The sequence below is a fragment of the Cervus canadensis genome, chromosome 26, assembly GCF_019320065.1.
Source record: "Cervus canadensis isolate Bull #8, Minnesota chromosome 26, ASM1932006v1, whole genome shotgun sequence".
In the NCBI taxonomy this organism is placed as follows: domain Eukaryota; kingdom Metazoa; phylum Chordata; class Mammalia; order Artiodactyla; family Cervidae; genus Cervus; species Cervus canadensis.
This window is the reverse complement of record NC_057411.1, coordinates 37,060,764-37,087,485: the sequence shown is the minus strand read 5'-3', so window position 1 is coordinate 37,087,485 and position 26,722 is coordinate 37,060,764. Positions and strand designations below refer to the sequence as shown.

The window sequence follows — 26,722 nt, the reverse complement described above, 5'->3', positions numbered from 1 at the left end:
TTGAAACAATAAAGACACAAACAATGAAGGTGATGGAAACAGAAATGAAGCTGAAAGTATATAAAGAAGGAAAAAGCAACATGTTGCTGTTCAGTTGCTAAGTTGTGTCCAACTCTTTGTGACCCCACAAACTGCAGCCCTCCAGGCGCCTCTGTTCGTGGAATTTTCCAGGTAAGAATACTGGAGTGGGTTACCCTTTCCTTCTCCGGGAGATCTTCCCAATCCAGGGATCTCTTTCGTCTCCTACATTGGCAGATGGATTCTTTACCACTAGTACTACCTGGGAAGCCCACAGAAGCAATATGGCATGACCATTAAATTGTTATCAGAGATGGAAATGGCAACTCACTCCAGTATTCTCCCCTGGGAATTTCATGGACAGAGAAGCCTGGTGGGCTACAGTCCATGGGGTTGCAAAGAATTGGACATGATTTAGAGACTAAGCAACAATAACTAAATGGCTACGATGTGTGTGTGTGGAGCAGGGGGACAACTGAGGAATTAATAATGACTTATGTCCAAGAAGAGAGCAACTTGAGAAAAAGACAAGATAAAGTTAGGGCTTAAAATTGTACTTTAGTATGTCCTGTGATCACAGCAATCGTAAACCAGCCAGCCCTTTCTGACTAGATCCAAATGACATCAGGATCCAAGATGTTATGCACCCCCAGGTAATCAGAAGATCAGTTATGCTCTGTATATTCAATATTAGTCTTACAGAGGTAAAAAACTAAAGTTTCAAATAAGTAAAAAATACATTCTAACTTTTATCTCAGCAGAACATAAATTCAAAGCACCACTCTCCCCAGCTTCCTGCCCGATAGATGGTTTACATCCCCTCGATTTTTAAAACCACTGGGAAAGTATGTTCTGAGACCCTTGTGTGTGTAAGTGTGTGTGTGTGTGTGTGTGTGTGTGTGTGTGTGCGCTCAGTTGCTCAGTTGTGTCCAACTCTATGTGACCCATGGACTGTACCCCACCAGGCTCCTCTGTCCATGAGGATTTTCCAGGCAGGAATACTGGAGTGGGTTGCCGTTTCCTCCTCCAGGGGATCGTCCTGAGCCAGGAATGGAACCCATGTCTCCTGCATTGACAGGCAGATTCTTTACCACTGTACCCCTGGGGAGACCCTTATTCGTACCCAAAGAGAGAAACAGAGATGGAAAGAACAGTAAAGGACCAAAGAGATCTGAAAGAGAAAGGATGCCTGAGCAGCGAGTCCCACTGGTACAGTATAGACGCTGCAATCCCCCCAGACCTCTGGAAACTTCAGTTCAACCCTCCTCTGCATTCTGAAAGCCTTTTCATTCTGTCACTCTAGCCAGGACAACAGAGAGAAGATGTTTTAAATATGGATCAGGAAAAGCAGACATGTCACCACTTTTCACTTCTGGATGCTTTCCCATGATTCCTGAAAGGATTTCAGGGGATGCTTTCTAAGAGGCTTGAGAGAGGAACTCTGAAACCCCCATCCACTTCTAGAACTCCCAGGGCGCCCAGGGGATGACCCAAAGAACAAAATGACTCTTTCTTAAGGTAGTGTGGCCTGGGAGCCTGGGATTGAAAGAAAAGTTCATTCTTTTCAGGGCAGGACCTTGAGTAAAGATCTAACACTCTCTGCTGGACGCTGCTGCTGAAGGGACTGGCCAGTGCAGCACAGAAAACGTCTCCCAGCCACAGCCTGGCACTTTTCCCCCCAAAGCCTCACTGCCTTACTGGCTGAGCAGTGACCTGGGAGAGGCTGGTATGCAGGGCTCAGCAGAAGGGGAGACAACTTAAACAACAGCTGAGTGCTTCCGGCACCTCTCCTCTGACGGTGACCAGAATGCGGTTTTGTCAATTAAAAATCTGTTAATCCTTGACTCAAATGCTGAACATTCCTCAGATTACTAAGACTTCGCAGAGGCAAGGACAATCGTTTAAAAATAGCCCACGGGAGATGATAAATGGACGCCATTCCCACTCTGTGGCTGCCCTTTGCCAGCCTGCCTTTTTTTTTTTTTTGCAGTGCCTTCCCTTGCTGATATTTCAGGAGAGAGGGAAGGGGGCATAATGAGTAGCAGGGCCAGCCAGGATTCTTGGAGATGTGCTATAGCTCATGACAAGACAGAAAGTGAAAAACATAAAAAAAAACACTTTGTGTTTCAGAGATAAAGTAATTGTTCCCAGGAACATTCCATGTTAAAAATGAGCAGCGATAATCTGGAAATTAGACCTTCTCTCCTTGTTTGGATAAACCCAATTTAATTGCTGATGGGTGGAGGGACCAGAAGAGGGGATGTCCTTGAAGCAATGAATTCCTAGCTTTTTTCAGTTTCATTGTCAATTTCTCTATCAATGATGCAATCTTACAGTAACCACAAGATCTCTAGAGATCTGTAAAATATGAGACATATCTCTCATTTAACTGTGGATGAGGGAGCAATATAAATTAACACTCAATTCCTTGCTTATAATATATGATAATGATTAAAACCAGATACTACAACAAAGGAAAAGAGTCAGAAGGAACGAGGTTTAGTTTTTAAAAGTTCCCACTATATCTTGCTTTAAATATGGCTTTTTTCTTCTATTTTTTGTTAATTACTAGATAGAGAATGTTAATCAATGGCGGGCAAATCAAAGAAAAAAATGGAGAAGGAACAACATTAGATGTTACTCAAATCAGCTCCTGATTAAGTTATTAACTTAGCACACATGACTTTAAAATTATAATAACCTAGTTCCAAGTTAAATAATAATTTGATTTAATTACTCCCATTTTTAAGTCAAAGGGCATTTTAAAATATTTTGATACATAAACATTTTCTAGAAATATTCTTTACATATATTTTGTAACCTTTAACTCCCCCTACACAAGTCATTTCTGAAACAGTTTCTTTTACTGATCATAAACTTATATTTTCCCACTTCTTGTTCCTGATCATTCATATCTTTGCCCTCTCCCAATGCCACCTTCTGATAAATTTGGAAAGTCAAGGTGACCCCTATTTCTAATCAGTGTTAATCAATATGATTGAAAGCCTCCTGAAAAAGAGTCACTACAGATAAAGTGATTACTAAAATTTTCTCATTAGGGAAGGTGAGGCAAGGGCAGGCAGACAGAATCAAAGTGATCTGATGGGATCACGGGACAGGGACTCATTTCAAGGGGGAGCGACAGGGTGCTGGCTACGGGTCTGGGAACAGCCCGAGGCAGCCTTGGCCCCTCCCCTCAGCATGGTGGGGCCCCCTTGCTAATTCTCCAGCTGTCAAGGTGATCCCATAGGACCACCGTTCTTTAAGCCCCGCCCACCCGGCCCATTCGCAGACAGTAACAAACAGATCAATAGGCGCCTCCAGAAATAAGTACAGACAAGCAAAACCACCTACCAACCACTCTAGTACAGTTTTAAACTCTTGGTTTCCAAACTCCCATTTTATCTGAGCATAAACTGACCTTAAAGCATCAGAAAATATCTGTACATTTTTTTTTAAAGGATATGAACATATTATCTACCTACCTTTCCGAAAACTAAAACATCGTTTGATTCTTCGGTATGTAGTTTTAGGAAGGAAAGGAGTAGACGCCAAGGCACCCGAGGGGCGCTCCCCAGTATTTCGGTCTTCAGGCATCATACAGGCCCAAAGTTCTGAACCCGGTTCAGGCTTCCTTTAAAACCTGCCTCTGGGCAATCTCAGGACCCCACAGCCTCTCCGCCTCATGTTTGTTAGGTTTGAAATGCTGTTTCCTAGAACTTGAAGATTTTGATCAGCCAGGTCCTGGATGGGGGATGTTACCCCCTCTCATTTACTTCTTTTTTGCGCCCCCCCCCCAAATAATAATAATAGTTTCCTTTTCTCTTGACTAATCCCGAGAGTTCTGGAGGCTGTTTCTTTTTAAAGTTTCTGCAGACATTCCAAAATGTCACAGCAAAAAGAACCACAGCAAGGAAGCTGCACCTCCCATTCAGACAGCAGGATTGTTTAATTTTCTTTTTAAATTTTTTAATTGAGAACTGGCTTCTCAGCTGGAATTGGGGGGAACTGAGGTTCCCCTGGAAAGGTCAGCAAGTAGCCATGAGCTGGGGGCAAGAGGAACAATGACCACAAGTCCCCTGAGGGATATACTTCAGGACCGTCCTTGCGGGCTCCTTTCATCTGAGCAAAAGGGGAGGCTGATAATGGCACCTTCTCCAGAAGGCATTTCGATGCATGAGAGATTCTTTTCAAAGAACTCCCTTGGTCCTTTTACAGCACCCCTCAGCCTTTGATGCTCTCGGCGGGCTTCTCCCTTCTGTCTTCAAACTCCCGGAGCTCTCCAGGGAATCGCCACGTCAGAACAGCCCAGTGCCCAGTTCCAGGAAAGCTCCTCGGAGGATCCCATGGGAGGCAGCTGCTCTGGGAGCTTTTCCCCGCCCTCGTCCGGCTCCTGGTCCCCTTTTCTAGTGAGAGCCGGGCGGGAGCTGGCCGGGCTGCGGCTGCCTTCAGCGCCCGTGGTCACATGCAGCAGGTGCAGTCACAGCAGTGGGAGCGGGAGGAGGGAGATCCACGCGGCCGTGTGAACCCTGGTTTCTTCCTCTGACTTTGCCGCTGCCTCCGCTGGCGGCTGTATTCCTCTACATACCTTTACGGCTGGCTGGCTGCCTCGGCCCCAAACCAGCCCCACGGGGGGTCAACTTTTTGACCGTTCCCTCCTGCATTTATTCCCTTCCTACACAAGAGTTATTTATTTATTTATTTTTTTCCCAGGTACCTTGCCACTGAATCTATTTGTGAGTGCTGACCTCAATGTGCCTGTCATTAAAACCTATGGGTGTAAAGACTTCCCCGGCGGTACAGTGGTTAAGACACACCTTTCAACCCAGGGGGTTTGGGTCCCATCCCTGGGACCCAGGGGAACTAGGATCCCACATGCCTTGTTGCCAAAAAAACCAGAACATAAACAACAGAAGCAATATGGTAACAAAGCCAATGAAGACTTTAAAAATGGTCCACATCAAAAAAAAAAATCTTAAAGCAAAAAATATGTGTGTGTTTATATACATGTGTGTGTGAAGCAGAAAAAATATTCAAAATGTAGCAACAAGGAATCTGCAAGTATAACCACAAAACAAGTTAACTCCTTTACATATATATATTTATTTCTAACTAAAATGGGTTCTTACGTGTGTTTATTCATTTATATATTTACTTCCCTGGCTGTGGTTTGAAAATTGATCCTGTTTTTATATCTTCCCCAGCTCTTGCATGTACCCGCTGCACCCCAGCCCCCACGTCTACCAACCCCCTTGGTCCTAGCCACTGAATAATTGACTCACTGGGTTAATCATTCACCCACCTGGCTGTTCCAGGAGCAGATTTGGAATGCTAGTGCTTTAACCCCAACTGACCCCTCACGCCTCTGGGTACCTTCTGAGCCTTTCAGCAGGAGTGTTAAACAAGCTGCAAGGAATACTATAAAGGTACTCCCTTGAGAAGCTTCATCATCATTACTCTGACCAGCATGCCTAGATAGGAAAACTTCTGTCGGGAATCATTATTATTTCTGTCCCATGGTTCAAACATTGTTTTTGTTTTCTCTGTCACAGCAGGATGCTAGGAAAATAAGGAACTGTGACATATATAACCCAGTCCACCAAGACAGTGGAAGTGCTGGAGGGAGGCACCTTGGTGACTGAAAGCATCTCTCCTCTGAGCCTTGGTATGGAGGGAATACATGTAATCACAGGACTTTGGAGTTGGACTGAATCTTAGTTGAAACATTTTTCTCCAGTGTTATTTCACAAGTATGGAAACTAGAGGTGGGAGTAACACCACTTATGGGAGATCACACAGTGGTCTGTGTCAGAGGCAAGACCACAGAGCTTCTTAATTAACCCCTGCTTGCCCACATGCTAGTTATTCATCATGAGGATTACATTCAGTATTTTCACTGCCTTGATACATCTCTGACTCAAGGCTTTTCGTAAGGGGACAGAAATATACAGGAAGAACCCGTTTTAGTTAGTAGCTAAAATTAGGCTCTGCATTCAGATCTAATGAACAATTAATGGAATTCTCATTCTCCCCAGATCCCAGACTGGGTACCTCCATATACACTGCCTCAGAAACAGTGAAAAAGGAACCCAGAGAAAAAAGACAAAAACAAACCAACCAGACAAAAACAAAGCCCTAAAGTTTTCCAAAGTTAAATACATGTTTTGACATCCCAACTTCTGGATTTGACTTTTAAGCAGATACCATGTACTTCTCAGTTGGCATCATAAATAGGGAAGCAACTGTTTTTGGGAAGGGAGGTTAATCAGGTAACAGGAAGTGGAGGTATCTAGATTCAATACTGAACTAGGTTACTAGGCTCTGCTGTTAAGAGAGGATTTCTCCTTTTTGCATTTCCACTGGTTCCCTGCCTTCATCTCAGTATTCATCGTAAGTTTGTTGTATTTCATAGGAAGAAACACCAAAGTCCTATATTTTATGATTTTCACTTAGCTTTTAATTTATAAATATTAGAAATTCCTCAGGTGTTGCCTATATTTTAATTAAAAGTCCAATATAAAAACCATAAAGAAGAAATATTTTACAGGTATAAACAACCTGAACAAGGTAAGCTCCAGTGCCTCATGAAAACCTGTAACTATTTAAAAACACAGGCTGTCAAACTGCAGTTACAGACACTGAATTATCGTAATTGCTTTTCATTGGAGAATACATTTCCCTTTCCTATCTTCATCATAGAATCCAAGATCATTAATCCCAAATAAAAACCTGTTGGCTTCCAATCTCCTTCCCACTGCTCAAAGATTGTTGTTGTCATTGATTAAATGGCATCCATAAAGACTTTTGGAAGGTGACTTTTCACCCTGATTTATCATAGTCTATGTAGCACCTGTGGATACATCTTCAATGTATTTATTGCAAAGAAGGCATTTCATTGTCTATAATTGCAGTTCCCCCATCCCAGCCCTAAGCAATCAGTAATCTACTTTCTGTCTCTATAGATTTCTCTGTACTGTATTTTCACATAAATAGGACTATAGTTCAGCAGTAAAGATTTGGCCTGTAACACAAGAGATGCAAGAGATATAGGTTTGATCTCCAGGTTGAGAAGATCTCCTGCAGAAAGGCATGGCAACCCACTCTAGTATTCTTGCCTGGAAAATTTCACAGACAGAGGAGCTGGTGGGTGGCCCATAGTGTTGCAAAGAGTTGGACATGACTAAGCAACTGAGCATGCACGCACATACACATACAGTTCCTTCTGATTGGCTTCTCCCACCTAGCATGTTTTCAAGGTTCAATTGTATTGTAGCAGGTATCAGTACCTCATTCCTTCTATGGTTGACTAATCCATTGTATGAACATACCACTTTCTGTTCATCCATTAGTGTATTTCCACTTTTTGGCATTTAGGAATAATGCTGCAATAAATATTGATGTACAAGCTTCCCAGGTGGCACAATGGTAAAAATCTGCCTGCCAATGCAAGAGACGCAGGAGATTTAGGTTTGATCCCTGGGTCAGGAAGATCCCCTGGAGTAGGAAATGGCAACCCCCTCTAGTATTCTTGCCTGGAAAATCCCATGAACAGAGGAGCCTAGTGGGCTACGGTCCATGGAGTCACAAAGAATCGGACACAACTGAGTGACTGAGCACACCAATATTGATGTACAATTTTCCGTGTGGACGTACATTTTCATTTCTTTTGGGTATATTCCTAAGATTACAAATGTTGGGCCATATGGTAACTCTATGTTTAATCATTTGAGAAACTGCCCAAGTGTTCCAAAACAGCTACATTTTACATTCCCAATAGGAATACAGGGAGGTTTCAATTTCTCCACATCCTCACCAATACTTGTTAGTATTGAACTTACTGATACGAACAATCCTACTGTGGATGAAATAATATCTCATTGTGCTTTTGATTTTTATTTCCTTGATGACTAATAACACTGTGCATCTTTTCATGTGCTTATTTGGCTGTTTGTATATTTTCCTTGCAGAAATGTTTATTCAGATTCTTTGCCCATTTTTAAATTAATTCTAATTGAGTCAAAATTTTGATTTGTCTTTAGTTTTGAGTTGTAAGAGTTATATATATATATATTCTGGATACAAGTGCAAAATCAGATTTATGATCTGGAAATACTTCCTCCCATTCTATGGGTTGTCCTTTCACATACTTGATGGCATTAATTCAGATATTTTTGAACGACTCAACTATACTCATTCTACTTATCATACTTTTAAACACTCTTGTTTTTTATGTACTGAATAATATACTATCAGTAAAACAGGGACTTGTAATTGTGGGCTTCCCAGGTGGTGCTAGTGGCAAAGAACATGCTTGCCAATGCAGGAGACATAAGAGAACCTGGAGAATTCCATGGACAGAGGAACCTGGTGGGCTATAGTCCATACGGTCACAAAGAGTCAGACACGATTGAAGAGACTTAGCACACGCTCCCACAGTAAAAGTAACAGATCAGACTATTGTGCAATAAAGCAGGAAGAAGCTCACTAGTCAGAAGACACAAGGTTTCTTCCTACTTATATTACTAATGATACGACACTTGAAAGTCATTCTTTCTCTCTGGGTCTTAATGACCTAATCTACAAAATGTGAGGTTGAACTAATGGAGTGATTTTAAAATATTCTTAATCAGTGAAAAACTTATTTTCAAGGAAGTACTAAGTGGAACCCCAATATATAGGATAAAGGAATTCTCAGTCACATAAATTTATTATTTATTGCCAAGATTTATAATATTTCTTTAAAAATTAATCAGTAAGTATAGAGCTGCCACATTAATACAAAATACAAGATTTTTGGTGATATTTGCAACCTTCTATCAGGATCAGCATCAGTTTGGTTCTGCATTCTGTAATAACTTTAGGAAATTCTGACTTTAAGATGAGTCACAAAAGATTTCTTGCAAATTGAATGAGTAAGAGCTTGGTGTGTAATCTCCTAACACTCTTCAATTAAACAAAGAGGGCAAGAGAAGATTTATTCTTCAGAGTATTGTTTCTATTCTAAGTGCTCTATGTTAAAATCTCTTTAAAAGTAAATTTGAATCAAGCATTTGCAAAATTTCTGAAGCATATCCCATAGGATAAAGAATGTAAACCAACCAACTACTAGAGTTCCAGGTTCATAAATTTGAAGACTAATACTTAAGAACCAAGATCATTTGTGATACCCCTGGGATGACAGGACTTGTTGTGGCCACTGATTTGGTGAAGTAAACTGGATCTCATTCGTTTTTCTTAAGAAAAGCACAGATGGCAGAGGAGGAAAGGGAGAAAGTAACACACTTGATGGAAATAATCCCTCAACAAAAGTACCATTTTCTACAGATATTAAGAATCTTCCTGAACTCTGGAGCCCCAGAAATCTGATAATGGAGGGGAGAAGAATGTCTTTAGAAACAACATAAACTTTGAAAATACATATCCTTAGTATTCCCCATAAATCCTTGACCCTGAAGGTAACAGCACATGTATCTCTCATGAATAATCATGAAGACCTCTCTGCTAAGGCACCAGGATGGAGTCTTAGCCCACCAGCCTCTTCAAACATTTTGAAGTCACTTATTAGCCATTTTAGTATATGAATATGGTGACCATACAAATTGCCATCCAAACGAGGACACCATGAGAGCGAGAGGTAGCACTATCAAAAATTAGCCTGGGATAACAGTTGTAAACCACAAACGGTTGTAAACCCAGGCAAACTGGGATGAATGGTCAACCTGTCTCTTTCCCACTTCATGCTAAAGGACCAACAATTTTCAGACATGTACCACTGCTTTTATAAAATATCAACACATCTTCCATGAATCTTCACTTGTTATAACTTTAACCTGACTTTTCAACTTTTTAAACTAAATTTTTGAAGTTATTTTAAAATATAATGAGGTCAGTCATTAAGAAGTATCTGGTATGTTAAGGGAAAAACATTTCACATCTGAATTAAGGGTGCTGACAATACACAAAAGAGAATATAAAATAAATACAAAAGTTGCAGTTGCTTTATTAAATGTGAATTTGATTTATGCCGTCTATTTTAACTACATCAACATAAAATAATTAGGTTTTACATTCTTAGAAATACATGTTAGTTTATAGATGAATATTTTGGGGTCCTTATTTATTTGGTTCCATTTACTGAATTTTCTCTTGAAATATGTTTTTCTGTTTATATTATTCTATTTTATAATACTTGACAGAAAAGATCACATCTTTTATTCTTCCTTCCTCCTTTTAGCTCTATTCATAGCATCATATACCTCATTCTTCATATATGTATTCTTTACACTGTATAAAAAGATTTTTTTAAAAAAAAAATTATCCAATCCACAAATGCTTTCCTGATTTCAAAGATTTTTTTTTTTTAAATTGTTAATTAGCAGATTCTCTTTCAATGCTTTGCCACTTCTATTTGATACCACTGAGCATCTGGGGGCTGAAATCTCATCCAAAACTAACAGACAAAATGTTTTTTGTCCTGTATCTACATGCTATTAACTAATCCACATTTATGGTATCAGGGTCATAAATATTGTTAGTACAATATAAAAAACAACAATCTAAAATGAAACTATTATCTCTTTCTATAATTCAAAATATTCATGGAAGAAATTTGGTTACTAATGATATTTGACCCAAATTCCCACGTGGTGCTGGTGGTAGAGAGCCTGTCTGCCAATGCAGAAGACATAAAAGACAAAGGTTTGATCCCTGGGTTGGGACGATCCCCTGGAGTAGGAAATGGCACCCCACTCCAATATTCTTGCCCAGAGAATCCCATGGACAGAGGAGCCTGGTGGACTATAGTCTATGGGGTCTCAAAAGAATTGGACACCACTGAAGCTACTCAGCACACATGCAAGCATCTAGAAGTTACTTAGATAAGTGTCTAAAAATAAAAAAGTAGTTTGCTTATTTTAACATTCATTCACATGAAAGTAGGAGCTGATAGTGACACTGGCTTGGGGAAAGGATGAACAGGTTTGGCCAACCTTCCTGTTTTTCCATGATTTTAAAATATACTCACCTCCTCCAAATGGTCCCCAGATGACTCGGCGGATGGACTTGACCCAGTCTTCCATATCATTCTGGGTGCTCGCCATAAGGAGATAGCTCTCATGATTGGCTGTCATTCGATCTCGATCGCCTCCTGTAAAAAGACAGGAACAGTTACACATGAGTGTGTGCTCAGCCAAAGTTTCCTCATCAGCTGCCTCCGATGAATCCCTGAAACATAAACTGTACCTAATGCAGCTAGCACTAGGTTCTACCCAATGAATTGAAAATATTTACCATGGTTTCAGCATGGGGAAAAAAAAAGAATCTGCTTAAAAGGGGAAGGCTCTTATGTTTCCAAGAGAAAGCCAGCAAACAAATGTCATTCCCCAAACAAAGCCTAGCTTTTTGTCCTAGCAACAGCCCATAGGCCTGCATTAACTCATAATCCAGTCTATTCACCCTACACTGCTGAATAAGGATAAATGGCAAAAGCAAAATGAAAGATGCAGAAGTGGTCCACAGAGCCTGAGCTTTCTTCCAAGCAAGAGCTGAGTGGTCTGCCTTTTCTTGGCACACACAAGGGAGGCCGCCAGGACATCATGGATGAGAACAAGAGTCGCCGGAGAGGGTAAGAGCCACATGTGAAAATCTCACCCAGAGGTTTCTCCTCTATTTTTCTGTGCTGGAAAGGGGAGCCTCTTCCCCTTGATCACACTTTCAGGGGGACAAACAAAAGAACACAGAAGCCTGGCCAGTCACAGTGGCCAAGTCAACATCCCAAATGGCCCTCCCACCTAAGAGTGAGCTTCAGGAAACCTCAGCAGTTAACTCCTTGCTTGTTGTTGTTCAGGTGCTAAGTTGTGTCTGACTCTTTGCGACCCCGTGAACGGCAGCATGTCAGGCATTCCTGTCCTTCAATATCTCCCGGAGTTTGCTCAAACCCATGTCCACTGAGTTGGTGATGCTCTTCAACCATCTCATCCTCTTCGCCCCTTTCTCTTTCTGCTTTCAATCTTTCCCAGCATCAGGGTCTTTTCCAGTGAGCTGGCTCTTCTCATCAGGTGTCCAAAGAATAGCTTCAGCTTCAGCATCAGTCCTTCCAATGACTATTCAGGGTTGCTTTCCTTTAGGATTGACTGGTTTGATCTCCGTGCCATCCAAGGGACCCTCAAGAGTATTCTCCAAACCACAGTTCAAAAGCATCAATTCTCTGGCTCTCAGCCTTCTTTATGGTCCAATTCTCACATCTGTATGTAACTACTTGCTTGTTGATTTCTCTTATTTCCTCCTCCCCATTCCAGAAAGACAACACATACCCTTTAAAACCTGTATAATCTCTAAAATCAATCTTGAAATGCCAGTGGTCTCTGAAGCATTTATATGCTTAAAGGAGTATTTCTGAAAACAAGTATCTGAGACTGCACTGCTTCACTCTCTTTACACACGACTAGCATTGTTCACAGAAGGAATAATTAAGAAAAAGGATCACTAAGTACTTAACTCTGAATTCTGATAATATGTCAGAATTCAATTTCTAAGGTGCTCAAACTGTCTATGTACAATTTAATTTTCACTAAGTGCTAGAAAGGTGTAGCCTTGGCTTGGATGAATTCATACCCAGTGTTTTATTTAAGACATTGTTGTCATTTGTTTGTAAGTGATCAGAGCAGATACCCTGTTCTAATTCACAGCCCTTTAGTTCTGAGAGCAGGCTATCACACCTTGCAATTGAAGGAGCTCAAAAACAGCTCCTTTATCAGGAGCTTGAGACTCCAATTTACAAGTCCCACCACTCCCTATTCTTTCACATCCAGCCTCATTTGCAAAGCTCTGAAAACTCTAGACCTTTGAGTTTATGTTCTCTGAATTTTATACAAATGTCCTAGGTTGAGAAATATTATGTTTCTAGCATGATGCAAGTTAACAGAACAGGTGAGAGGTTAGAGAAATGAAATAACTTTAAGCCAATCAGTAGAAATGCCAGCATTAGTGTTTTACATTTCAATACAATGAATTAGGGGGTGGGGGGTGAGGGACAACATCCAATCAGTTTCCTAAAGTTTACAAATCTCTTGAATAAACAAGAGGAGCCTTCTCACTTTGAAGAGAACAACTCACTATTAGGGAAACAATGACCCTCTTACACTTCTAGGTCTATCCTAGGTTAGTCCTCACTTTAAATTACTTGTATCTTTAAAAGTATAGGTTCAGGATACCAGAGAAAACCCTACTGAAACCGCAATTCTATTTTCTATTAGCAGTGTATCTTCTGGGAAATCACATAACTTCTGGAAACTCAGTATTTTTAGTCATGCTTTAGAAATAACAGTTTCTAATAAATTTTTTTTTGTGAAAGTCAAATGAAATGAAATTAAAATACTAGTACTGTTAGGCTGAATGAGAAATTCTGAAAATATTCATTCAGTCTCATTTAACTGCCTTCTGTATCTACAAATTCAAAAGGGCATAGTACATCTAATTTGACCTCAGAGATACAGAACAAGTCGAGTACGCTACTAAGGGCTTAGGAACAATTAGTCAACAATACACACACAGGAGGCCTTGTTTTTTAGAAGGCTGTCTTTCTTTGATACAGAACAATGCACATTAAAATTGTATACTGTACTTGTAGGAAAATTAGCTAAGTCACTTCAGTCATGACTGACTCTTTGTGACCCCATGGACTGTAGCCCGCCAGGCTCTTCTGTCCATGGGCTTCTCCAAGCAAGAATACCAAAGTGGGTTGTCAAGCCCTTCTCCAGGGGATCTTCCCTGTAGGAAAATTTACCACACATTAATGCATATGCATGCCTGTGTGATATAAGTAGCAGAAAGAACTAAATGACCAAAGAAAAAATGCTTCATTTGGCATGGCGCAGTACTAAAACTTTATTCTGTATCTGATCCACTTATAAAAAACATTATCATTTTGAAATAAAAATATTTTAATTATTGTCTTTGCCTGGAGGATGCTTAGCAATCCAGACCGTAATATCCTGCTGTGTCACTCCCAACCCTGGCAGAGACAGTCCTAGTAATGAGAGTAAGCGACAGCCACTGGAGTGTGTTTCTGCCTGAAAGCAGGGAAAAAAAGAGAATGATAAGCACTACTGGTCATTATCCCCTGACTTCTCATTTGATTCTCTATCTCGGCCAATGATGTTGTGGGTCTGACCCTGAATCTCATTTTGACTGTCAATCACGGATACAAAATCCCACCTGTGAATTTCACCCATGGATATAGATCTTGATTCTTCAGTTGAATTAGCAGAAGAGGGGGAAGAAGATTTAGAAAGACTTTTTTCTATGGGTCTCAGTGGAAATAAAAGACTCATTGCTAAGAATGTAATTAAAACAACTGGAGACATTTATATAGATATGAACTAAATTCTCTGCACTAAAGTTAATGTGACTTCTAACTGGAGAAGCCATCTGTTCCTAATTCCTAATCCTTCAGTTCTGAGAGTACTGTGTTCAGAGAGTACACAGTTCTGGTACTGTGCCTTGCAATTGCAGGGACTCAAAGACAATTTATTAAATGTATGATTTGATAAATGAATAAGCTCAATGTTGACTTTCAAGGATTTGGATCAAGTTTCACTCTTAATGTTCCATTTAACTATTTAACCAAAAATTCTTCCAAAAGGGGAAATTTTAAAATGCAACCTTAAGATGTAACTATCACCAGAGTGATAGTATTATAGTCATCTTCAATCCACGTATATGTGTATATTAGATATATATTATAATATTATAATATAACCAGTATACATTTTCCATTTGTAAACTCTGCTTGAACATAAATATGTATACAGTGCTATTTTTATTTTTTAAAACTACCTTTTAGATATTAACTTGGGTTGGTAGCAATGCTTTGGTGCTAGTGTTAACACTTCAAGCATTTGATTTTAACTTAACCAAGTAGGTCACATAATTCATTTTTACTTGTTTATATGTAATTGAAAGTATGTGTATATTTCATTGGGATCTTCTGTATATTTGCATTTAATATGAAGTTTTTTCTTCCCCAAAATAAAATAATTGGCATGATTAACTTTTGCAAAAATTAAAAAGTAGATTAAGAAAAGCCTAATGAACTTAATAGATTAGGAAAAAGCTTAATGTAAAATTCAAGTGTGTGTGTGCTTGTGTATTAGCTGCTCAGTCATGTCCAACTCTTTGTGACCCCATGGACTGTAGCCCACCAGACTCCTCTGGGATTTTTTCCAGGAAAGAATACTGGAGTGGGCTGCCAATTCCTCCTCCAATGGATCTTCCCTACCCAGAGATAGAACCCACATCTCCTTTGTCTCTTGTATTAGAGATGGATTCTTTACCCCTGAGCCATGGGGGAAGCCCAAAGTAGATGTACAGTTAATTCAATAAAGAAATACAAATATTTACTACATGGAAACTTCAATCCCTCTTATAATGACAAAATAATAATTTAAAAGATAATACTTTGGATGAAAACCTCTGCAAAGATTTTGAATATTTAAGAGAAATATTGGGAATGGTATACTGAGATATATATGCTCACTGTTGATAGGAATATGGATAATATTCCTTATGATGAAATCACTAAAATAAGATTTTGAAGAATATGAACTTTTAATACACAAGAGAATGTACAAATTATATATATACATATGATATCTCTATTTTCATATAGATAGAAAGCCAGATAAATAAGATACTAGATTAAAATACACAATAATTTTAATGATGATTACCTGTGAATGCTAGGATTGGAAAATTTTTGCTCTCTTTTGGTATTTTTCTGTATTTTCCAGATGTTCAGCCATGCTTTATTTTATAATACATACATTACTCCAGATGATCTACCATGTATTATTTTATCATCAGAAAGAAATTATTGTGAAGAAGAAGTGATAAGAATTGTATGTCATAAAAGCATTAATCAGCAAAAATTCCAGGTGAGCTGGAAGGTAATTATGACTAACTTCATTCAGTGCTGCATAAAATTGTTCAATTTTGAATTTTCAGAATTCTCAGTAGGTTACCTATAACCTCTTCTCCCTCTTTCCCAAAATACATCCCTGAGTACATTCCCAAGAGAGGATTTGGGCCAGCAAACCAGCATTGCTCAAAGTATAGGCTACGTCATGTAACTAGGACTTTATCAGTAAAATAGACTGCTACCTTTCTTAAAGACTATATTTAAAGAAATATTTCACTGAATTTATTGTGTGGAAATTTCCAAAAGTAGTCACCAAGGTAGGTTATTTTCCCTTGGAGAATTAACTGTAAATTGTCAAAATTATGAACTTAAAAGCAAAATGATGAGAAGTGAAACATGTGTATCAGCTCAAGTAAACAAACTTTTAAAGATACACAGTGAACTACTTGTTTGCCTTTGAACTTTAAAACAACTTGCTCAAGGGAAACATTTGGGTTCAGTTTCCAAGCAGAGTTCATGGTACAGGTCTGAGGACATTTCAGTGAACACCTCTGATACTGTTAATAATTTCAAGGGCAAAATGTTTCCTCATTCCCAATTACAAATCACTTTAAACTGAGACCTGTGTACTACCAATTTACTTAGAGCTTACAGAAAATATGTAAGTGTTTCAGTAGGGTTATTAATTTTTATACATACGACTTCAAGGTCTTAATTTTTTAAGCATTATTTTCTTCAACACTTAGTCCGAGTCTTCAGTAGCAGTGGGACTCTAATGATAAATCACAAGATAAAAAGTAAATTCTGAATCACATCAGTGGAAAGTTACTGACATAGAAAAACATTTCTTCCCTTTTATGGAGAATGACATTTGGAAAACAACCAGTGTCCTGTGAACTACAAGCAACAAATTGTAGGTTTCTATGGATACAATCATCTCAATAAACAACAACAAAATAATAAAATAGCATGTAATTTACAAAATAAGGCCAGAGAACAAATTGGCTTCACATTCAATATCATTTTCATTTTTTCATGTGTATTACAGAGACATTGTTCTCTGAAAATTAAGAGTTTTGGTATGCTTTACTAATCACAATTTTTACAAGTATTTTTTCCTTCCAGGTTGATTTCAAAAATATCAGAGTGGCAAAATTTCAATGCATTTTGTCAACAGAAACTTTACATTAATCTTAATGAGATTTTCAAAATTTTAGTACTCTTAAACAAGAAAATGAGAATCAATTAAAGGCCGAAGGCTGTACCATCACTCTGTAGTTTGCTGTCAGGACACAGCAAACACACTACTAAATGTCTTACATTATAATAAAATTAATGTGACATTTTAATTTCATCACTACTTTATAATACTGTTTTACATACTTCTTATACTCCTTACTAGATCATATTCTCTTTGGAAGAAGGAATCAGGCTATCACATATAGCTACATTATGTGTAAGCTGAAAACAGCTGTAAATGAACATTTATTAACCAACTATGATTGGCATTTATTATTTATGGTACATTTCTAAAATTTCCTAATAATATTTATAAATGATTTACTTTGAGAGTCTATCTATACTTGGCTAGTTGTTGTTGTTCAGTCATCAAGTCATGTCCGACTTTTTGCAACCCCACAGACTGCAGCACACCAGGCTTCCCTGTCCTTCGCTATCTCCTGGAATTTGCTCAAATTCATGTTCATTGAGTCAGTGATGATATCTAACCATCTCATCCTTTGTCATCCCCTTTTCCTTTTTGCCTTCAATCTTTCCCAGCATTAAGGTCTTTCCCAGCGAGTTGGCTCTTGGCATCAGGTGGCCAAAGTATTGGAGCTTCAGCTTCAGCATCAGTCTTTCCAGTGAATATTTAGGGTTGATTTTTTTTAGGATTGACTGGTTCGATGTTGCAGTCCAAGGGACTCTCAAGTGTCTGTCTTCAGCACCACGTTTTGAAAGTATCAATTCTTCAGCACTCAGCCTTCTTTATGGTCCAACTCTCACATCCATAGATGACTACTGGAGAAACCATAGCTTTGACTAGATGGACCTTTGTCAGTAAGGTGATGCCTCTGCTTTTTAATACACTGTCTAGGTTTGTCATAGTTTTCCTTCCAAGAAGTAAGCATCTTTAATTTCACGGCTACAATCACCATCTGCAGTGACTTTGGAGCCCAAGAAAATAAAATCCGTCATTGCTGCCACTTTTTCCCCTTTTATTTGCCATGAGGTGATGGGACCAGATGCCATGGTCTTAGGTTTTTTTTTAAATGTTGAGTTTTAACCAGCTGTTTCACTCTCCTCTTTCACCTTCATCAAGAGGCTCTTTAGTTCCTTTTTGCTTTCTGTCATTAGGGTGGTGTCATCTATATATCTGAGGTTATTGATAGCTCTCCCTGCAATCTTGATTCCAGTTTGTGTTTCATTCAGCCCCGCATTTTGCGTGATATACTCTGCATATAAGTTAAATAAGCAGGGTGACACTATATAGCCTTGACGCACTCCTTTCCCAATTTGGAACCAGTTTGTTGTTCCATGTCTGGTTCTAGCTGTTGCTTCTTAACCTGCATACAGGTTTCTCAGGAGGCAGGTAAGTTGGTCTGGTATTCCCATCTCTTTAAGAATCTTCCACAATTTGTTGTGTGGATACACAGTCAAAGGCTTTAGCATATACAGTCAATGAAGCAGAAGTTGATATTTTCCTGAAATTACCTTGCTTTCTCTATGATCCAACAGATGTTGCAATTTGATCTCTGGTTCCTCTGCCTTTTATAAACCCAAAGTGTACATCTGGAAGTTCTTGGTTCACGTACTGTTGAAGCCAAGTTTAAAAGATTTTGAGCATAATCTTACTTGCATGTGAAATGAGTGCAATTGTCCAGTAGTTTGAAATTCTGTGACATTGCCCTTCTTTGGGACTGGAATGAAAACTGACCTTTTCTGGTCCTGTGGCCACTGCTGGGTTTTCCAAATTTGCTGATATATTGAGTACAACACTTTAACAGCATCATCTTTTAGGATTTTAAATAACTAGCCTGGAATTCCATCACCCACTAGCTTTGTCTGTAGTAATGTTTCCTAAGGCCTACTTGACTTCACACTCCAGGATGTTTGGCTCTAGGTGAGTGATCACACCATCATGGTTATCCAGCTACAGATATAGAAAGCATTGACCTAAAAATTCTATACTGTACAAATGATTTCTGGTTACCTTTCTACATGCTTCACTCTAAGAAATGTCCAAATATGTGACTATCAGAGCAAAAGTGATTCCTGGATCGAATTGCAAAGACAGATATGTGCTTATGAAGAAGTACTGAAACATGGTTAAGAGTTAAGACAGAGAAGCCATATTCAAGTTCAAATTACTCACTGACTAGCTATAAAATCCTTCAGCTTTAACTGAGGGTGATGAGTACCTGCTTCTTGGCATTATTGTGAATTAATTGGATAAGTAACCCACAAAATATGTTGTATGGTGCTTGGGACATAGAATACCCTCCTGTTGTAACTGCCATGTATCATTGTACGCCTGTTTAGCCATGTTTGACTCTTTGTGACCTTATGGACTGTAGCCCGTTAGGCTCCTCTGTCCATAGGATTTCCCAGCAAGAATACAGGAGTGGTTGCCATTTCCTTCTCCAGGGGATCTTTCCTGATCCAGGATTTGAACCTGCATCTCCTGTGTCTCTTGCACTGGCCGGCAGATTCTTTACCAACTGCACTACTTGGGAGGCCTCACTGCCATGTATAATTCGAACATAAAGTTTTTTTGATAAATTAAATATTTATAATTTGAATCCTTTAAAATGCATGAAAGTAGCTTACTTTTGAAAAATATACATATATTCTGACTAAAGCTATGTCAAAGCTATGGTTTTTTTCCAGTAGTCGTGTACAGATGCGAGAGCTGGACAATAAAAAAGGCTGAGCGCCGAAGAATTGATGCCTTCAGACTGTGGTGTTGGAGAAGACTCTTGAGAGTCCCTTGGACTGCAAGATCAAACCAGTCAATCCTAAAGGAAATCAACCCCGAATATTCACTAGAAGGACTAAAGCTGAAGCTGAAGCTCCAATACTTTGGCCACCTGATGCAAAGAACTGACTCATTGGAAAAGACCCTGATGAGGGAAAGACTGAAGGCAGGAGAAGAAGGGGATGATAGAGAATGAGATGGCTGGATGGCATCATCGATTCAGTGGACATGAGTTGAGCAGACTCCGGGAGATGGTGAAGGACAGAGAAGCCTGGCATGCTGCAGTCCATGGGGTCACAAAGAGTCAGACATGACTGAGGACCTGAACAACAAAGCTGTGTATATATATATATATACACACACACACATATATTTTCTGATTATACTTAAGGAAAGTCCTTTTATAGGAAAGTAACCATTGATTTATCTTCTAAGGAAATGGTGATTTTCATATTGGTCATGTTTTAAAAGTACAATTGTGATACATTTACTTTCAAATGATTAATTAAAATTTTAAAAACTTAAATAGACATAGTTTGTATTTCCACTAATTTTCCACATTTCTTGGACTCATTCTTTCAAAAACCTACTATTTGTGCTGAGTACATTAACTATAAAAAGTGATACAATTTTTTACACTTTGGGTATCTGTTTTCCAGATTGCACTGAGCAGTCAATAGAAGCTCAATTTAAATCCAACGATATATTTTGACTCATGTCAAAGATTCAGGATCTAGTCACTTCCTTCACAGTATCTAATTAAATTCTACTGATGAAAACTTCTGAGAAATTAAACTAGAACATTTCCTTGGAAGAACCAAAATATGTAGACGTTTGCCTTTTAATTTAGCTTGGCTTACTCTGGGAGATAAATGAATTAAAAATCTTATCTGATTGACATAGAAGGCAGGCAACGCAACGAGAATAAATGACATGTATATTCAGATCAGAGTTACCCTGACATTGGTGATACAGATGGAAGTGACAAATGAAAGCAAGTCCTGATGCCATAATCTACAAGTCGTAGCAAATGAAATGCCATTCACAGTTTACAAAGCAAGGCAGAAGAGAGGTTTTGCCTTGAATGAATCTAAAATGAAAAGTGTTCTTCAATAGGGCGGTCCCTTAACAGTATAATTGATGACTTTAATACCGGGGAATATTGGGAAATTTTGGAGAAAAGTTTTGGAGTTATATTGAATTTTATATTCCACATGAACAGAACAATAAACTTTTTATTGCAGCATTTCTCAAAGTGTAATGAAACTCGTATCTGTCCAAGAGAATAATAGGAAACAACTGAGGACTTGTTAGACATGCAAATACTTGGTCCCAAGCCCAGCTGAATGAGAAACAGTGGTGATGGGGCCCAGTGATCTGTGCTTCAATGTGTTTGCCAGAAGACTTTGATGCACCATAAAGTTTAAAGAAATCAACCATGAATATTCACTGGAAGGACTGATACTGAAGCTGAAGAGCCAATGCTTTGGCCACCTGATGCAAACAGCCGACTCATTGGAAAAAACCCTGATGCTGGGAAAGATGGAAAGCAAAAGAAGAAGGAGGCAGCAGAGGATGAGAAGGTTAGATGGCATCACCAGCTCAATGGACATGAGTTTGAGCAAAGTCCAGGTGATGGTGGAGGACAGGGGAGCCTGGAGTGCTGTACTCCATGGGATTGCAAAGAGCCAGACATGACTTAGTGACTGAACAACAAGAGAATTTGTTATAATAGGCAGAACTTATAATTTTAGAATTGATGTGTCTCAACTGCATTCATTGTATTAGCTTGCACCCATGTCTTCCTCTTTCATCGACAGCCATTAAGCCAGAAAGTGTTAAGCTTTAAAGCTATGAATCATATAACTTATCTAATTGCTTATTTGTATTGTAAATGATTAACACTCTGCAACTAGTTTTGCAAGGACCTGTCATTCAAGTTGGAATTACTGAGTCTATCAAATTTGTGGGCCTCATGCATTAAAGATACTATGCTTTTATCAGAGCAAACATTAGAGCATTTATTTTTGCACTTGAATACAGATTCATTATACCTCTTTCCTTGGTTCTCAGAGTCTGAAGAATGAAACAGAACATTGAATTTGGGGAGACATACCATTTCTGAAAATCTAGATTAGAAATTTGAAAAAATTTTAAAAATCCTCTCATCTTGTTGTTTAGTTGCTCAGTTGTGCCTGACTCTTTTGTGACCCCATGGACTGTTGCCCACCAGGCTCCTCTGTCCATGGGATTCTACAGGCAAGTATACTAGAGTGGGTGACCATTTCCTCCTCCAGGGGATCTTCCTGACCCAGGGATCCAACCCACATCTCTGCATCTCCTGAATTGCAGGTAGATTCTTTACCGCTGAGCCACTGGGTAAGCACCCCCCCCCCCCAAATCTTCTCATATCCTACTGCTTTTATCATTTTTGAATAGTGCAAAAATGCAGGATGAATAATATAATGACAATTTCAAGGTAAATTACTTTTATCTCCTGATTTTACTTGGTTTCTACAACTACCTTGAAAAATAAAACATAACATTCATTTATTTATTCAATTAATATTGATTGAGCACCTGTACTATGTCACACTTCTGAGGATACAGCAGGGAGCAAAACAAAGGCTGGAATTCATGGGAAAGATCTGGCCTGAAGATACAGATTGATAATGTGATAATATAAAAAGACATAGAACTGGATGAGGTCCCCAGGGAATACTGCAGCTAGACTAGAGCAAAAACGTTCAAGTGAGCTCCAACTTTTAGAGATTAAGAAAAGGAATCAGATTGAGATGATGGAAAGAGAAACAAGAGAGGTTGAGTAAAGAAAGTTATCAGGTGAGTCAAATGTTGTCGAGGGCATTCAAGAAGATGAGGTGTTAAGTATAGACCACTCAATTAGGGGACGCAGGGGTCACAGATTAGACAGCATGGAGCTTATTAGTGACCTTGAAAGATCAACTAGGCCAACACAAATAAAATCATCATTGGAATGTGCTCATCAGATCATGGAAGAAATTGACATGTACAAACTGCTATATTTAAAATAGGTAACCAGAGAATTCTCTGGTTGTCCAGTGGTCAGAACTCCGGGCTTTCATTGCCAAGAAGCTGGGTTGAGTCTTTGATCAGGGAAATAAGATCGCATAACCCAGTGGTATGTCCATAAATAAATAAATAAAAATGAGATAACCAACAAGGACCTACTGTATGGCAGCACAGGGAACTCTGATCACTATTCTGAAATAACCTAAATGGGAAAAGAATTTGAAAAAGAAAGTCCAGGTGGTGCAGTGGTAAAGAATCTGCCTGTCAGTGCAGGAGACACAAGAGACATGGGTTTGATCCTTGGGTTAGGAAGATCTTCTGGAGAAGGAAATGGCAGTCCACTCCAGTATTCTTGCCTGGAGAATTCCATGGACAGAGGAGCCTGGTGGGCTACAGTCCATAGGGTCACAAAGATTCAGACATGACTGAGAGACTAACACTATGGGAGAGAGAAAACAGAAATGGCCAATGTAAACAAGCCTTCTAGGCATTTTAATGTGTAGAGGAGCAGAGAAATAGGGGTGGTGATGGGTGAGCAGGGGAGTTGTGAGGATTAAAGGGACTAAGAGGAGAAATACTTCAGAATATTATATTCTTACTGGAATTATTCACTGGAGAGGGAAAATTGATGATATAACAGAGGAGAGGTTTAAAGACTCATCTATATTTCTTTAAAGCTGTTCAAAATTTCTCATGGTCTGTAAGACAAACTCTAGGCCCATCCACGTCTCTACAAATCCCAACTTCATTCCTTTTAATGGCTGGACAACATTCTGCCGTGTATTATGTACCACACTGTCGTTATCCACTCATCTGTCCATGGACATTTAGGTTGCTCTCGTGTCCTGGCTATTGTAAATAGTGCTGCAACGAACACTGGGGTACATGTGTCCTTTTGAAGTATGGTTTTCTCAGAGTGTATGCCCAGTAGTGGGATTTCCGGGTCATATGATAATTCTACTTTTGGTTTTTTAAGGAATTTCCATACTGTTCTCCATAGTGGCTGTACAGAGTGAAATAAGTCGGAAAGAGAAAAATAAATATGATATATTAATGCACATACGTGGAATCTAGAAAAATGGTACAGAGGAAGCTAATTGCAGGGCAGGAATAGAGATGCAGATGTAGAGAACAGAGGTGTAGACACAGGGGTGGGAGGAGGAGTGGGTGAGTTGGGAGACTGGGACCGACATATATACACTACCATATAAAACAGATAAGTAATGGGACCTGCTTATAGCACAGGGAGCCCAGCTCGGTGCTCTGTGCTGACCTAGAGGGGTGGGATGGGGGAGCGGGGGTGGTGGGAAGGTGGTCCAAGAGGGAAGGGATATATGTACACAAATATCTGATTCACTTCATTGTACAGTGCAAACTAACAGAACATTGTAAAGTGACTACACTCCAAAAAAAAAAAAAAAAAGAAAAGAAAAATTTCTCACTCTCCTTAGAATCTTTAACAAGGTCTGAAAATTGATGTAATGCATTTCCCCCCAAAGTGTATTAATTTCAAAATATATAAAACATCTAGGAGAGAACCACTGAAAGAAAAAGAAGTGACAGAATAGCTGTTTTCCTCACATCTCTGCCTCAGAGCAGCACAAGGAGGGACTAAGGTTCTGTGGAAAAGTCATCTTTTAAAGTTAAATTTTACTATCTTTGTTTGAACACAATTTTCAGTTTATTTGCTCAATAGGAAATTTCTGGCAACGTAACTGGGATAATATTCTTTATACTCTATTAGTTTTAATTGCCACAGATGCTAATTGCCCAACTTTACATAGCAGCAATTACATAAAATGTGTTTTGATATAAACAAAAGAATTGATATCTTAAAATGCTGTGATGCATAGCTCAAAATTAAATTATTTCACTCAACAAATGACAGCTAGTAATCATTGTGATAGTGTAAAATTAAGAATAACTCTTTGATTTAGGTTTCAGTGTTGTTTTCTTAAGCAGCTAAAATTACTTTGGGATCAGAAGAGCTCAACCGTACGTTGTGCTTTATTTCCCACAGTTTATGAATCTTCTGTTTTCATGTATATGTGTTTGGGAGGGTAAGATAAAAAATTTGTCTTAAGGATCTGGAATTTGAACCTAGGCTTTCAGGTAAAGACACTACTTCATAGAGCACACATTTGTATAATGTGTCAAAAGCCTAAACAGACAAGATCATTGGTGTTCTGAAACTATTATCACTTCCACTGGCAAGGATACCTGGGAATTATTTCCTAACTCACTTGATATAAATATGTTGCTGCTTAGTCGCTCAGTCATGTCCAACTCTTTGCGACCCCATGGAGTGTAGCCCACCAGGCTCCTCTATCCATGGGATTCTCCAGGCAAGAATCCTAGAGTGGGTTGCTATTTCCTTCTCCAGGGGATCTTCCTGACCCAGGAACCGAACCCACATCTCCTGCACTGCAGGCAGATTCTTTACCACTGAGCCATAAATATATTACACATTAATTCTATGATTTCCTTAAGTTTAAGCAGTTTCCACAATGGATTGGTGAAAAGACTGTATGTTCACACAGTGTCTGGGGTTAGGGGTGTCACCTAATTGTCCCATTCTAATTACAAATACTTCCGTGACCCTACAGAAGGAGTAGGGACAGAAGAACACATATTGTTCCTAAACTGACTACAGACATAGGAGTTCCTATAAAGAATACTCTTCCATATCTGCTTCTTAATCCAAATTTAGAATGGTTAACACTATCAGAAGGGCTATGCAACATAGAATTTCATTTTTGGTTTTCATATTGGTGACATGAACACATTTTAGGATGATTTCTTTCAAAATAAACACATATGAATATACTCATAACTGCATTCAGGTTGATTATAGATCTATTCCTTAAAATTTAACTCCTTGCAGGCAAGACTTCATAGTAATTCAGTCTTACACATTTCAAAAAGTTGAATTTCCTTTCAAATTCTCTGGAATTATAATTTTTTACTACTTATGATAGGCTGAAATTGAAAGTTGCTCAGTCATGTCCTACTCTTTGCGACCCCATGGACTGTATAGTCTATGGAATTCTCCAGGTCAAAATACTGGAATGGGTAGCCTTTCCCTTCTCCAGAGGATCTTCCCAACCCAGAGATCAAACCCAGGTCTCCCGCATTGCAGGTGGATTCTCTACCAACTAAGCTATCAGAGGGAACCTATGATAGCTCAGGGCATCAGTTTTCAATATAATCAATATAATGAGCATTACAATCAGGATTAATAGGTCAGGTAGGAAGTTTTATTATTAAAGGAAGGTGTAGGATCACTTCAAAGTAAATCAGTTGGTGAAGAGATGGTTTAAAGCCAAGTAGAGTATGTGCTGGCAGGATTTAACTAACTTCAGAATTTTTGAAAGAAAAATATTTATGGAATCTAAATGCTTAAATATAATAGGTTGTCAAGTATTCATTATCTACTTGGAAAGATTTTGGTAGATCTCTATGACTGCCTTGGGAGGTGACAGAAGTATTAATTACTAATGAGAATTAAATATATTGTACAGTTTAAAATGATACAGGGATTTCAAGTGGTGTCTTTTGTTGTTGTTGAGTCTCTCAGTCATGTCCTGACTCTTGGACAATGTTTATTTAGAGAAATCTAATTTGTCAGATTCATGTTTATTGAGTTTTAAGCAAAACATATAAAAGTTATTTTTAATCATAACATAATTTACTAAATTTATATGTAAAATAGGAAAAACTGGAACTATAATTGAAGGCTCAGGGTTCTACATCTTTAATTA

The 26,722-nt window shown here is 38.8% G+C and overlaps 1 protein-coding gene across 6 annotated transcripts in view; it reads right to left on the bottom strand.

Moving 5' to 3' along the window:
* The window catches only part of ARHGAP24 (Rho GTPase activating protein 24), a 539,270-nt gene that overhangs the window by 64,228 nt on the left and 448,320 nt on the right, over positions 1-26,722 (bottom strand). For 5 of the 6 annotated variants that reach the window (XM_043448566.1, XM_043448568.1, XM_043448571.1 and 2 more), the window contains one exon: positions 11,042-11,164. In XM_043448566.1, the coding sequence (XP_043304501.1) occupies positions 11,042-11,164 (123 nt within the window). Of the gene's footprint in view, positions 1-3,503; positions 4,483-11,041; positions 11,165-26,722 lie in introns of those variants that run through there. The other variant, XM_043448567.1, reaches the window with a different exon arrangement.